Here is a 16,103-nt window from a genome sequence, read left to right on the forward strand (position 1 = left end):
AAATAATTATTCATAATTTTGCATCTCAAAAAGCTAGAAGATTAGATTTTAAATAAATTATAGTATATAAGAAAGTTGTTTTTTTTCTTGGGGGGGAAAAGGAGGCCTCTTATGCTAGTTTGGCTTTAGGCCTCCAATAGTATTGAGCCGCCCCTCGTTGTTGGTAAAAGAAGTGATCTCATATTACCATATTAAGTACCTATTACTACACGTAGAACACTTCTCATTTCATGAGTACTATGCTTCTAAAAGGTAACATTATGTTACCCTATTTTTTTGAATTTTTACCTTTAGTAAAGGAAAGATTTGATGCAGCTTTCTGCTTTGTAGCTCCACTTGTTCAAGGCAACTTTCGTTATTTTCGGAAAGTATTATAAAAGACAATTTGAAGTGATGTTATTCCTAAAAATAAAAAATATATAAGAAAGAAAAAGAGGCCCACCCCTAAATTCTTATACCTACAAAATTTTCGCTATAGTGAAGTGGCAAGTTTTCGTTTGAGCATTGTCTTTTTGGCCGAGCGTGAATGACGCTAATTATTGAAAACTATTATCACCACAAAGACAAAACCGGTTAAGACGAAAGAAAAAGTAGATAAACAATGCGTAATGACTATTAACTCCTTCTATTTCAATCTTATTTTATTTTTTGAACGAGTTTGAAATTGTATACTGACAGTATATAGAATTATCAGTACAATAGTATTATAAATTTTAAGTTTTTAAAATCATTATATTACACTTGTATTAAGAGTTTAATTATTTGTTGGTCAAATTAATTTAATAATATATATTTTTTTAAATGTCAAGACGTAGGATATTATCTCTTCATGTATGATAGAACTAACATTTCCCAAGGGTGATTTGGACATTAACACTTAGGTGACGGCCATGACCCGCTCTTTTCTCGGTCAAGGAATGTCGAACCTAACCAAAAACAAAACAACAAATTACAAAATAGATTTCATTTTTTTTCTTCTTTTTTTTTTCCTACAAAAATATGAATTTACAGCAAAAACAATCCCAGATCTTATATCTCTCTAATGACTATGCCATTGCAAGTTAAAGTTTGATGATTAGCTAATTCAGCTGGTTTATCTCATCCTCCTCCTACATTCTTTTCGTGTGTGAATAAATACTAAACCCGTATTTCTATCAAATTCTTTTGTCTATTTTAATATATATATATATATATATATATATATATATTCTCACTATTTTATCCCTTGATATCTAGCTAGATACGATATTGTCCTATACCAAAAGACAGATCTTGAATCTTGATTTCTCACCTTATGAAATTCACACGCAGAAATATTACATCCCAGTAGGAAGAAAGGAGGACTTGAAGCTTCTTAAGATCTTTTACAGTCCATATTTTTACCCTAAAAACTTCATTTGAATCTCTGTTTATCTACAAATATCCACGTATTATGTTATTATTATGAATATAATATCCGTAATGGTAGTTTCCACTTCTGTTTTTTCATTCTTTTTTCTGGGGTGTTGCTTTTGATTCATTATTATATATGCATTATTATAAAGGAGTAGTAGGTGGAAAAGGAAAGAGAAAACATAATAGCCCACAAGTTTTATGTCCGATTTGATTTTGGGTCATTTTGATGTTGTTGGTCATGTGAAAGGGTGAAAAAAGGAGAGGAATAAAACCACTCTGGTAATTTTTTTTTTTGGAAAATCAAAAAAAAAAAAAAAGAGTGGTGGTATTGAACAAAAGAACGTGCTGTCAATTTCCTTTTGAAATTTTTTGATTTTCCAATTTTTATTGAATACTGGGAATCAAAATCAAAGACGTGTTGAGCTGTTACCATAAACAACAACACTAGTACCATTCTTCTTGCCTTTATTTTCTCTTTCTATAAATCATCTTTTTCTATTACAAAAAAATTCTGAAATCCCTTTTTATTTTTCCCCTGCAAGCTGTAATCCAAGGGGCTGTAGTACTATCTTCAACCAAATCATAGAGCATTATAGCCTCCTCCTCCTCCTCCTCCTCTCTTTCTCTCTCTACATTCAATATACTCTTTTGCAAAATTTCATAATCCCCTTATAACCACTGCGTGTGTGTGTGTTTTTGTGTCTGTCTGTCTTCGTGAAATAGAGACGCCTTTACATCTTTTACCCTCCCCTTCACACGCGTCTCTTCTTATCTCTTTTACTGTGGATTCTCTGCAATGGACTCATCATAGCATTTTTGTGTGCTAAACTCAACGACCCTTTACTTTTTTTCCATTTGGGTTTGCCCACATTGTGTTAATTTGAGCTGAAATATACTCAAAGTTACAATCTTTACAACTTGTAAGGCTCATTTTCCCATCTGGGTCTAATTCAAGAACTCAACAAATGGCACCATCTTTTAACTGGTGGGCTAAAGAGACTCATAGGGGTACACCAGTAGTAGTAAAAATGGAAAATCCAAACAATTGGTCAATGGTTGAGCTTGAAGGACCGTCCGAGGATGACTTTTTATTACCAAACGATGATGTTTCAATGTCTCCATACAAACGTGAAAAAGTCCGAAACAAGAATGCTAAACAGCTCACTTGGGTTCTTTTACTCAAAGCTCATAAAGCTGCTGGTTGTTTAACTTCCATAGCATCAGCATTGTTGAGCCTCGGCGCCGCCGTCCGCCGCCGTATAGCCTCCGGGAGGACTGACTCCGACAACCCAGCTGGCAAGAACCGGTTCTACACTTGCATAAAGATCTTCCTTTGGTTGTCGGTAATCTTGTTAGGTTTTGAAATAGCTGCATATTTTAAAGGCTGGCACTTTAGTGCTCCAGATCTTCAACTGCAGTATTTATACTCTTTGGATTTTCACACATTCGCAAATCCATTAGCTGTGAAGAGTGTGTTTGATTCGTTTTATTCTAAGTGGGTTTTGATTAGAGTGGAATATCTTGCCCCTCCTCTTCAATTCTTAGCCAATGCTTGCATTGTGCTTTTCCTTATCCAGAGTGTGGATAGATTAGTACTGTGTTTAGGGTGTTTTTGGATCAAGATTAAGAAGATTAAGCCAGTGGCTAAACAGGGTCCACTGGATCTGGAATCTGGTGATGCTAGTGGTTACTACCCTATGGTTCTTGTTCAGATCCCTATGTGTAATGAAAAAGAGGTAAACTTTAAAATTTCCAAGATTATTTTTAAACAACTCATTTTTATGTTGTCGGTGGTTGTATTAATGTTGCTGTGAAATTTTGTGTCGGTGGGAATTGTTATCTCAGGTTTATCAGCAATCTATTGCTGCTGTGTGTTGTTTGGAGTGGCCTAAATCAAGGTTTTTGATTCAAATTCTTGATGATTCTGATGATCCTACTACTCAGACATTGATCAAAGAGGAGGTGCATAAATGGCAAAAGGAAGGTGCTAATATAATATACAGGCATAGAGTGATTAGAGAAGGTTATAAAGCTGGTAACCTTAAGTCAGCAATGAATTGCAGCTATGTCCAAGATTATGAATTTGTTGCCATTTTTGATGCTGATTTTCAGCCAACTCCTGATTTTCTTAAAAGAACCGTTCCTTATTTCAAGGTATCCAATTTTCTTCAATCTTGGATTCTAACCCCATGTGATATTTGTATGGTTTTATTATATGCTTCTATGATTCTAATACTGCTATCACTTAGTGTAAAATGTGTTCATATGAGTGTTAGTTTTATTAAGTTTATGTATCCTTTTGACTTTCAATTGTAGGATAATGAGGACCTAGGATTGGTTCAAGCAAGGTGGTCTTTTGTGAACAAGGATGAAAATCTACTAACAAGACTGCAACACATTAATTTGGCTTTTCATTTTGAAGTGGAGCAGCAGGTGAATGGTATTTTCCTGAATTTCTTTGGCTTTAATGGGACTGCTGGAGTATGGAGGATAAAGGCATTAGAAGAATCTGGTGGTTGGTTAGAAAGAACTACTGTTGAAGATATGGACATTGCAGTTCGGGCTCATCTTCACGGTTGGAAATTCGTCTTTCTTAATGATGTTGAGGTAAACTCACTGCTAGAAGCTATAATCTCCGGTATCCCTTTATTGTAAATCCTCTGTTTTGAGTGAAGCTTAATAGAATTTGTTAATACTTCAGTGCCAATGTGAGTTACCGGAATCATATGAAGCGTATAGGAAGCAACAACATAGATGGCATTCGGGGCCAATGCAGTTGTTCCGTCTCTGCTTACCTGCCATCATTAAATCAAAGGTATAATATGATCATATTCTGAATGCTTCCACTTAAGTGATCTCCAATTCTGTTTGTTAAGTTAGCATATTTTTGGATGTTTTGGCTAAGCAATAATGCATGCAATTTGGTTAATGCAGATAAGCATTTGGAAGAAGGGCAATTTGATATTCCTTTTCTTCCTTTTGAGGAAGCTGATATTGCCATTTTATTCATTCACTTTGTTTTGCATAATCCTCCCAATGACAATGTTCATTCCTGAGGCAACACTCCCATCGTGGGTTGTCTGTTACATCCCCGCCACTATGTCATTCCTCAATATACTTCCGGCGCCTAAATCTTTCCCTTTCATCGTTCCATACCTTCTATTCGAGAACACCATGTCCGTTACCAAGTTCAATGCCATGGTCTCAGGACTCTTCCAACTCGGAAGTGCATACGAATGGGTAGTCACCAAGAAATCAGGGCGTTCCTCGGAGGGCGACCTTGCCTCGTTAGTCGAGGAAAAACCGAAACACCAACGAGGCGTTTCAGTGCCTGATTTGGAGGAATTGAGAGAGGAAATTAAGGAGAAGGAGAAAAAGGCATCAAAGAAGAAGAAGCACAACAGAATATATACAAAAGAATTGGCCTTGGCTTTCTTGCTATTGACAGCTTCGGTGAGGAGCCTATTATCAGCTCAAGGAATCCACTTTTACTTCTTGCTGTTTCAAGGTATATCATTCCTGCTGGTTGGACTAGACTTGATCGGTGAGCAGGTCGATTAAATCGCTGGTGTAGGGTTCATAGGTTAGGGATATATTAGTTCAACTGAAAAGTCAAGTTGGAAATTAGATGCTGAACCTGACCTTGGTACATTCATGTAAATGAGAAGAAGAAGAATGGGGAAAATATGTGGAGAGCTGATTGCACTTAATTCCCTCTCTGCCAACCCTTAAAGCTGTGACAAGAAGAGCAGATGGTTAAGAAAATGCAGCAGCTTTGAATAGAGAAAACCATTAAGAATGGTGATAGTGTTCATTTTGAAGCACCCACCCTCCCACTCTGTTCATGTAATTTCTTTATATCTTCTGGATTCTTTTTTTCTTTTGGGCTATATTCTTTTGTAAGAAGAATTTGTCGTTGAAACATTTAATCACGGAATTTAGTTGAAGTTGAATAGTATAGCAGCATGCTGCTTTTTCACAATATAAATCTCCATTGTCTTTTTCTATTGAGAATCTGTCAAGGTATAAAGCATTGTATATTTTCTCACCAACTATAAGAGGTGGCAATATGGAAACCTTTCTGTCGACTATTGATATATTCTTAAGGCCTGGAAATCAAGTACCAAAAGACCAGTTTAGTTTTAGTGTCTTGGATCAGCCTCTTGTGACATTGTTACTCAAAATATTTGTTATGTTGTTTTCTCTGTTTTTCACATACTCCACCCATGAGTGTCAGCTAACTGTTTGATCGAATTTAGTAATTTTAATTCAAATACTGTAAAACAAAAAAGGGGATCGCATACTTTTGCTCGAGGAACAGTGAAAAGGATAGATGTTTCTGTTAGACTCTCGGCTCAACGAACAGTGAAAAGGAAGCAACGAACAATAACAACAAGGTGACTGGATAACGGAAGCGAATACACAACGTATATTAAAGAAAATCTAGATATACGAAAATACAAGAATAATACGACTACTAATGGTAAGACTAGGACAAACTTTTCGATTACCTGTCAACCTTAATACCTCATTCTCAACCGTTCAAATTCTGTATTAGTTTTAAATAAATGTTTGTTTCAAATTTTGTATTAGTTTTACAAAATGCATTGAATATATATAACTTATTAATTTAGAACTCACTAACTTAAAAAAAATAAATTAAAAATCATAAACTTTAACTCCTCATTCCGTCTCTGCTTTTATATACTGATAGTAATATTTAATATGTTAATCTACATGTTTATATACTGACAGTAAAATTTAATATGTTAATCAACATTCTACAACAGGTTGTCTATCTTAGAGTGCTTTTTAACTCGATTGTTATGAACAGTTGTAATTGAATGATTTGATAATGCAAAAACTTATTTTAGACTGTCACTGTAGGTAAGTAAAACTGTTTAGATAATGTATTACAAGTTGTTGGCCATGAAATTCCGATAGTACCCCTAATAGAGATAAATTTGAGTAGGAATGTGAGGGTCTAGAAACCATTTGTCCCTTTTGGTAACCTTATCTGTCGTCGAAGTTAGTAAACACCGACAAGGAGTAGATTGAATACAGTCAACTCTATCTGCATGCTCTTTAACTTTGTGTCTTGTACTGAAATATCTAACAACTCCATTGTTATTTTCTTCGACCTCTTTTTTAATCTCGCTGGTTGTCCATGATATAAATGCAAACTTCAGCAGAATTACTGGAAAAGGAATTCCTCTATTATTGTTTATACAGTAAGTTGAAGATCTTAAATATGTAAGACAGACCTATTTATATATATAAAGTACTGCGTTAATTGCAGTACGTAGTTCGAGATTTTTTATAAGTACAGTGATTATTTAAAAAAATCGACGTTTAAATTCACCAAAATGTTAGAAATGTCTGCAAATAAAGACAGCTAGGAGTTAAATTTTACAGCTTGCGCACTAATTAATACAGGCCTAATTTTTCTTCCATTAATGACTGCAGTGGTCGCAAACTAGTAAATTGTTATCGCTAACTGCATAAGCAGCAGATTTTGCACATTATTAAGACATAATCCATAAGATTTTAAGAAAGGCTTATTCAAGAGGAACTAGCTGTCGAAGCTAAGCTTGTTTTGTAATTTCCTCACTTGGTCATGATTAATGAAAAGTTTAATTAAACACCCCCCCCCCCCCCCCCAAAACCCCAACCCCAAACCAAAAAATGGACACACTTTTACGTCTCCCTTGAAGGGAAAAAAGAACAAGAATGCAAAATGATTTTCTTTTCTTGAGCGAAAGACAATACAGCACCTGTCATAAATTTCACAAAGTCAATTATGTTTTAACCAAGTCACAATTTTCAAATTTGACAGATTAATAATGAACACATATTTTTTTTGCTTAAAAAAAAAAAATCTGTTACACGGAAGGAAGGGGAAAATAAGGTACAAGGACACTGTGAGAATTGAATTTACACATTGCGCGAGAAATTTTCACATTTATCACAAAACTATAAGCTTTGATAATTTTAAAAAAGGTCAATAAAAGCAAATTCGTGTTACTGTCTTACTTTAACATAGTAAAAGAAATAGGTGGTCGTAAAGTAGCCTAGGACACTATGACAAAAATAAAAAGTAAAATCATAGAAACCCTAAAGCTATGTATTTTGACAAAATGAGAGAGAGGAAGGGCAAAAGAGTAGATGTAATTAATGAGTTAGTTGCTGGAAGTGTAATAAAGATGGGTGAAGATGAAGATGGAGGTCTTAATTATTAGTACGTGGTAAGAGTGTATTCTCAAGTGGAAGTTGGGAAACATGAACATGAACATGACTGCATTAAATTAAATAAATTAAAAAGAGGAAATATTGATGTGTAGTTTGGTGGCACAACCTACTGGTTTGAATTTGATTTATGTGACTTGTTAACTACCCTATGTCTTTGCTCAACTTTCTTGTTATTTATCCAATTTTATTCTAATTAATTAGACTACTACTTTATTTTATTTTATTTGTACAAGGAAGGAATTTGTAAGTTTTCCTTCTGTCTTTATTTACTAGGAATAAATAGCTGGCTGATTGTTTATTTGTTTTATTACTTAACAAACTTCCCTGATATCCGTGAATTTGACACGTAAATATTGACGTGTCTTTCTTAGATATAGAGTATCTTACCCTTACCAATTGCCAGTTCATCACTTGCTTGTTACTACTATTTTGTTTGCTCAAATATTCACAAGGACAGTCCAAAAGTTATAACTCGAACGAGTGTCACGTTCACTACTCTTCTGTTAAATTGACTCAAGCAAATTAGGATCCAATATATTATATATAAATTCTCACAATCAAATTTATGTTCAAGTCTATCACCATCTAGATGAACATGTTCAAACGTATTTTATGTTGTGAGAATTCATCATTATTTGATTAGTTTTATGTTAGGTTGTTGATTTACGTACTACAAGCTTCTTCGCGGTCGATAATGTGGGCAAACTCACACAGATAATATCTGTCAATAATATGATGGAAAAAAAAATTACTCAAGAATTTCTAACTGTGGTCAAGTTTTCTATTTTCTTTTACCCTTTTGAGTTATCAAAATCTAATGAAAATAGTATCGGGCTCTTACATTTAAAACGTGAAATAAATGGAGGACGTACAAATCGAATCGGAAAACGTGAAATATTGAATGTAGGGATGTACAAAGCGAATCGGAAAATCGCACCAAACTGAAAAGTCAAACCAAACCGATTAAAAAACCCGACTAGGTTTGGTACTGAATAAAAAAAACCGAACCAAACCGACATATAAATATATGATTTTTGTATATATTTTTAAAATTTTATATAGAATTTTCTTTAAAAATGTCTAGAAATATTTGGGATTCTCTTACGTGATATATATTTAATAGAATATGAAGTGCTCTATATTTATTAACCTTAAATAATGAGTTGTATGATCACTTTCTTATCAAGTGTCACTGAAATGCTTCAATCTCTTTGTTCTTCCATATTCATATGTCAAGATCTATTAAATTCTTATATCTTTTTCGAATTTGAAGTGATTATTATTATTTAGGTATCATATTGATTTTTATGTTTAATTACTAAATTCGATTAACCTTAAAAGTATACATCAACAAATAAATTATTGTCAGACGACTAAAAAGATGACTATCATGTGTTACTAAGTAAATTCTCCCATAAGAATATTTTAATAGATAACATGTTTGTCAAATTTTTACTACATATATATTTACTTATCAACAATTTTACAAAGTAAGATTGAAATAATATTTAAGTAACAAAAAATCCGACAAAACCGAACCAATCCAAACCGATATAATTGGTTTGGTTTGATTTTGATATAAACCAAACCAACCCGATCCATGTACAACCCTAATTGAATGGTTTGTTTGCTCATGTGACATGTCCTAAAAATAAAGCCTAACATTTTGGCTTCGAAATTTCGGAGCTCGTTAACCTTAAATTTGCCATATGTTTTCATTCCAATTGAGGTGATTTGCCGGCTTCTATAGGCAATATATTGTATTATTCGAAAATGTACTGTCGGCACCACCCGACATGGTTTTGTGAACTTTTCTTTTATCTAAGTTTTAATGTCTATCCATGTGAGTTCAATCTTATGGTCGTCTTCAAAGTTACTATAAAAGAAATGTCTTTACTTTTTGCAAAAAGTTTCCAAAACAACTTTAGAAGGGATAATAATGATCATTTATAACACAAGAATGCAAGTATTTTACCACTGAAACCATGTACATACTACTCCATTTAACAAGAATCACAGCCTAGAAATAAAGGAGGCATTAATGAGATACTACTAGACTTCCAGTTGCAACCTCAAGTTATATATACAATAATAATTAGATTTACAGTTAAATATTTATAGATATATAATAAATTTATCAATATAAATATAGAGCATGAACAAAAGCTAGTGATTTGACAAGAACTCATATGCTTAAGGCTAAACTCGGCCCCCGGCTCCTCCGACAGGGTTTGCGGTTATTTTTTAATAATCGTAGGTTAGTGGCAAAACTTCCATCTTACATTAGTATATGGTGAAAGGTTTCATTTTAGTATGTGTTTTCTCTTAAAATCGATAACAATTAAATTTATACGCGGTTTTAAGGATGTGTAGATTAATCCGATACAAGTAATTAATAATATTAGATAAGCAAATAAAAATATAGAATAAATCGCCAAACCAGCGGTAGTATTGAATCCGAGCTCGGTTGTGGGGTTAACGATTTATCTGCCTTCGATTCGTAGCCAATATATATGAAAAGTTATGAACAAGAATAAGAACCTTTGAATAACTTAGAAACAGAGAAAACAAGTTTATATTGCCTTGATATGCGTGTCACAGTATGTGTATTGAAAAATAACTTTCCCTTTATATAGTAGGAGAGTTTTACCCTAAGTACAATACTCTAAGAAAGGTAAAAATCTTCTTCCCCGATAATCACTGATCCGCTACCGATACAGGCCGAGATACACGCCGTGATATCCGGTTGGGTGCGGATATTACGACCCTTCGTTCGTCATGTGCAACCGTTTGGTTGAGCCTTCGGTCTTGGAGCCCGTACCAGATTCGGGAGGGGGGGTGTCTCGACGATCCCTGTGGTAAGCACTTCCTTCGGGCCTTAGTACGAGAGGTTCTTAGCTTTGATCCATGTAGTTATGTCCTTGCTTTGTTTGATCCAAAAATCGGGGTGCTTACTTGCTCAGGTTTTACCCGTATACAATAGGTTCCTCCATTCGCTTTCTCCTATTTAGAACCTAAGTCAATCCAATAAGATTCTAAAAGAAATTACCGATTGTTGTCGAAAAAAATTATGGTGGGCTACTTGATACTACTTATGTTGCAACATACTAGTAATTTAGTTTTTGTATCCGTACAAAATGGCAGGTTTGGTAAGACGAGAACTATTTTTTTTTGGAAAATAAGTTATTTCTTAAGAAAAAGCATCTTTCACTGAAAGGTGGAAAGTGTTTTCCTTTATCTAGAAGTCTCGAAGTTGTTGCTCAATATGATCTTTGTTTTTAGGGGAGTATTCATTAAATAGACCAATGAAGCATTATCGGGTCGATACCACTTGATCCGATATCTCTTTGTAACAAAAAATAGTTAGATTTGCCAACTTTAGCCAGAGAAGACTGTTTGTATAGTGATGGTAGGTTTGAGAACCGGTTCAAACCATCTCATAGTTCGTCCTCAGTACAAAGGATCAATTCAATTACCATTTTAAGCTTTTTTTTACGCCCTAGCTAGAATGAAGCATTATTCAAATACAATAGAGAAGGCACTATAAGGAAGTGAAGTAGGTAACTTCATATGTCACTCCAACCAACACTTAGACATGATTATCTATCTTTAATACTAAAAGATTTTATAAAAGTAATATCCGATTCGCTAATATTATTATCGCCTTTTAATGAATATTTTTTCGAAAAGTATTTTGTTACTCACCTACCAAACCTCAAAACCTTCTTCATGAAAATACTTCCTGAACAATGAGTTATTTTCCAAAAAGATGACTGACTCATTTCTCTAACCCAGGCCTCTTTTACTCTGAGTGTGTGGATGGTGGGTGGGTTTTTGGTGTTCCATCTTATAACTATTGATCGATGGTATAAATGTTGGACCTTTTTCTATTTTCTCATAGTGGCCTCATTGTCATATAGCTATTGATCAATGTTATAAAAGCCCATGTTGCGCTTGCCATAGACTGTGATTTCCAGAGTGGTTGCTTAACATTGGTTTGCATGTATATGGCCCAAAGATATACTCCATCTCATATCTCTGTAAAAAAATAGTACGGTCTAGCCAGTTTTTCGGACTGGTCATTCAAAAATAGTCAGCGTTTACCAAGTCAATAAAAAATAGCCACTATTTTGCTGCAACAGAGACCGGTCCAGCATAATATACTGGAGTTCGGTGCACCTGTGTATGAACTTCCAGCATATTATGCTGGAACTCCAACACACGGAAAGTTCCAACATAATATACTGGAGATTCGAGCACTTGTGTATGAACTTCCATCATCTTATACTGGACCGGTATACTTTGTTGGAACTCCAGTATATTATGCTGGAGTTCTAGTGTACTTATGTTGGAACTCCATCATATTATGCTGGAGTTCCAGCATACTTATCCTGGAACTCCAGTATAATCAGGGGCGTATGCAGAATTTTCAGTAAGCGGTGTCGATATTCAAAAAGTGAACATATGAACATATCATTTACGACATTATACTTTAGATGAAATAAAATTTATATTATATTAATAAAACTTAATTCAAGTATATTATTATAATAACTCGGGGCAATAGATTTACACATATTGAAATTATAATAGCCTCATTGAATATATTTAACTTTTTTTTATATGAGGAACGAAAAGGACCACAGGCAAAGTGGTTTTGATTTCACTCATTTTTTCTACATATATATTTTCATATTATATACTATATGCTACTTAGTAAATTTTTCCGACAAAGCGGTGTCGGATGACACCGCTTCTACCAAGGTAAATCCGCCCCTGAGTATAATATGCTGGAGTTCAAGTATACTTATGCTGGAACTCCAGCATAATATACTGGCGTATTTTCTGGGTTTTGAACAGTATTTTCACTCAGATTTATCTTTACATGAAAAGTGGCTAAATTTCGATTACTTTTGAAACTGGGTTATTTTTGAACGACCACTTGTAAATCTGGATATTTTTGAATTTCTCCCCATATCTCTTCCACTACACTTCACTTTAGAGTTAAGATCGAAGTGGGATTTTTATCTTCCCATACATTATTTCAAACCTTGTTACCCTCCCTACTTAAGTTTTAATTTAATTACATGGTCATATACAATTTACCAATTATATACAAATAATTTAAATGAGTATCCCTTTATATTAGGAATTGAATAAGGAATATCAGTTATTTCCTTATCCCTTTATACTTGCCCTCTCTCTCTCTCTCTCTCTCTCTCTCTCTCTCTCTCTCTCTCTCTCTCTCTCTCTCTCTCTCTCTCTCTCTCTCTCTGTTTCTATTTTTTTTCCCCAATTTTTCTGCATTTGATGTTCTCTATTTTTTTTATGCTTTCTTGTTGTATAGAGTTTCAATGGAATTCATCAATGGATTTCAATCGTTTTAACTTAGCAATTTCCTTTCATGTTGCACAATTGGTGTTCAAATGAAATTGTCAATCAATAAATTTTGAAGCTGTTTGACCCTCCACCATTGACAGCCATTAAAAAGCTTTGAAGATTTGAAATCGAATTTGGGTTTTCAAAATCTATTATTTATTTGGATTAGGTGTTGTTGCAAACAATTGAGAATATTGTTTGGAGTTTATGTCTCTATTTTGAGGGTGTTTTGGTAAAAATTAGACTTGAGTTTGGATGAATTTCAGATTGAAACTCGAAGAGGAAGAAGAAGAAGAAGAAGAAGAAGAAGAAGAAGAAGACATGACATACAATATAGTTACGAAATTGTAGTAAAGTTGTATTATAATTGTATGTAAATTGTATTCTGTTGTAGTTATATATTTTTTTTTATTTGAATGTTGTATAAAGTTGAAAAATAGTTGTATAATGTATGAATCGTTGTATAAAATTTATATTTAAGTTATCAATACTGTCTTTTTACATAAAGTTGTTGATATGCATCAAAATTGTATGAAGAGAGTAAGTTTTGATTGAAATTTTAGAGAGGAAGAAGCACACACCACAGACGAAATATATAGAATCAGATATAAAATTTATACAAAAGACATATTGTATAAAATTTATATTTAAGTTGTATGATACAGTAGTTGTATTTAACTGGGTAGAAATAATATATTAAAGTTGTAGATAAGTTGTGTAATATATATTTAGTTGTATGAAGTTTATTTTTACTATGTATGTTGTTGCAGATATTCAAATTTGTATTACATTTGTATGAAATTTGTTTTTAATTTGTATGTTGATGTACCATATATTGTTCTTTTCTTAATTGATTTTATCTTCTCTCAAGTCCAAGGAGATACTAAATTTTGTTCAGCTGCAACATTGGAATAGGTTTTTCGTCGCCTGCTTTTGGAGACATTACCTTCTCCTGGTTGTCCGAAAATTTCAGTCTTTGGTTCTTGCTCATTGATGAAATGATCTTTTTCTCCAGTGTGTCGATACGTGGTGACCTGTCAATTATTGGTGTTGATAGTACTTTCCTATCTGGACTATCAGCAAAGAAAAACCATTATATTACTGCAACACATTAGTGATCGCAGAAATCCTATTCCATTATTAATTCCACCAGCAAAATAAAGAAGAAAAAAAGATCCAAAAAAAAAGATGACAACTTCAACAGTATCTCATGGCTTTGACGGATGTATTTTGGAACAATTGTCAAACAGAATCCCTAAATATAAGTTCGATTTGGAGATAAGAGGGGAGAGAGGATAGAAAAAAGGAAAAGGGTGTAACTAAACTTGATTGAAGGCACTAATAATTGATTGGGAGCCTTTTAAGGTGGAATGTATATAATTTGTAAGTAATCCTTGTTTAGGGCGCGTAATATACAAAATTAGATCAATTTTGATAAATAAATTCCAAATATTATATAGGAACAAAAAAAAATCCCTTTATAAGTCCGCCGAATCCACTCTATGATATCATTAAATCTTAGTTCTGAAATACCATATCAACCTTATCCTTACTAATACTAAGTTATAGGATATTAGATATCATTTTTTTTATAAAACAAAATATGGGTAAAAATTTCGTTGACAAAGTAAAAAAACAAAAAATGACCGACATACAAGATAAATACAAAAAATATACGACAAGATGTGTAATAATTGTTAAATTTGCTAATATATAAATTTGCTCATGGCAAAGCGAACTCTCAATTTGATTCCTCGTATATATGATAACTTCTTAGTGGATTATGGTCAAGATCTTGCTCGGAAACTTATTGTATACGGTCAAAATCATACGCCCCCGATTTATAAGCTCGAGGTTCCGCCCTAGGCCCAAGTCCGGGAGAGGTCAAGTTCGAAATCGATGGACTAGACTCGAGCTCGAAGACAGAGAGTAATGCCCGGAGACAGGAGTTCGAGGAATATCGAGGCCAGGTGTGCTCGACCCCGAAATAGTGCCGTTGTGGATTTGTAACAGAATGAGCTAGATTCCTGCCACGTCCCTAAGATCATGGCGCAAATCCCGGAAAGATCGTACAATTCTGTACTAGGCGGTTAGACAGCTGTAACAAGAATATTCTCTACTATAAATAGAAATATTCCTTATTTAGGGTTCCCCTATTATAAAAAGGGGAACCCCAATCATTTGTAAGCCCCATCTGGTCACTGTGAAAAGAATATACTCTACTTTTTCTCCTGCTTTTCAACAACATCGTCCTTTAGCTCTGTTGTTCTTACTTTGCTTTTATTATTGTTCTTATTATACCAAGCTTACCTCGAGGTCACTGTTGCTGAGTAACATTGGTTTGATTCACTTTTCTCTTTCACTTATACTTCATACTTCTTAATTATTAATTGGTATTGAACCAAATCACGTATCTTTAAAACCACAAATCAAATTTAATTGTTACTCGTATTTTCGAGGTAAACAGTTTGGCGCCCACCGTGAGGCTAAAGATAATAGTGATTATTTCTTTACTGATTCTCGTTACACACGTTATCTTTACACTTTTTCTTGTCAAGATTTTTGATTCTCAGGCTTAAGTATGTCTAGCACACAAAACGCGTCTATTCATGACAACAAAGGTCTTGGTGAGAACAACAATGTAGGGGTCGGTGTGCCACCGGTAAACCTTGTGGAAGTGCCAAACATGGAACCAGTTGATGTTGGTTCTCATATTGCTATAAACACCAACCTAGGCACAGACCCCGAAGGGAGTGTACGCAGGGATGCTCGACCGGGGGACCAAGGAATGCCAGGAGCAGGAGATGGGGGAGTTAGCCTCCAAGTGATATTTGAGATGTTGCAGGCTCAGCAAATCGCCATCGCTCAACTTCAAAGTCAAAATAAGACCCCGAGTGTAGCTGAACATGAAAACAATTGACGCGTCAAAACCAACGCCCCGAAAGGGCCAAAATGGAAACGACTCGGGGACTGACCCCACCATTATGAAAATAGCTCGAGGAGCTCACTAAAAGGATACGAGTTCGGAGAAAAGAAATTAGAGGATAACGATAAGAAAGGTGGAAGACTTACAACTCCTG

The 16,103-nt window shown here is 34.2% G+C and overlaps 1 protein-coding gene across 1 annotated transcript; it reads left to right on the forward strand.

Annotated features, from left to right (window-relative positions):
- The first annotated feature begins 1,260 nt into the window (after positions 1–1,260).
- On the forward strand, positions 1,261–5,402 carry LOC109240428 (probable xyloglucan glycosyltransferase 12). Its single transcript, XM_019407074.1, has 5 exons — positions 1,261–3,131; positions 3,241–3,549; positions 3,712–4,002; positions 4,097–4,210; positions 4,330–5,402. Exons 1-5 carry the CDS (start codon positions 2,361–2,363, stop codon positions 4,954–4,956), a joined length of 2,112 nt encoding a protein of 703 aa, XP_019262619.1. The 5' UTR covers positions 1,261–2,360; the 3' UTR covers positions 4,957–5,402.
- Positions 5,403–16,103: the final 10,701 nt, after the last annotated feature.

Source organism: Nicotiana attenuata, unplaced genomic scaffold (genome assembly GCF_001879085.1).
Source record: "Nicotiana attenuata strain UT unplaced genomic scaffold, NIATTr2, whole genome shotgun sequence".
Lineage (NCBI taxonomy): Eukaryota > Viridiplantae > Streptophyta > Magnoliopsida > Solanales > Solanaceae > Nicotiana > Nicotiana attenuata.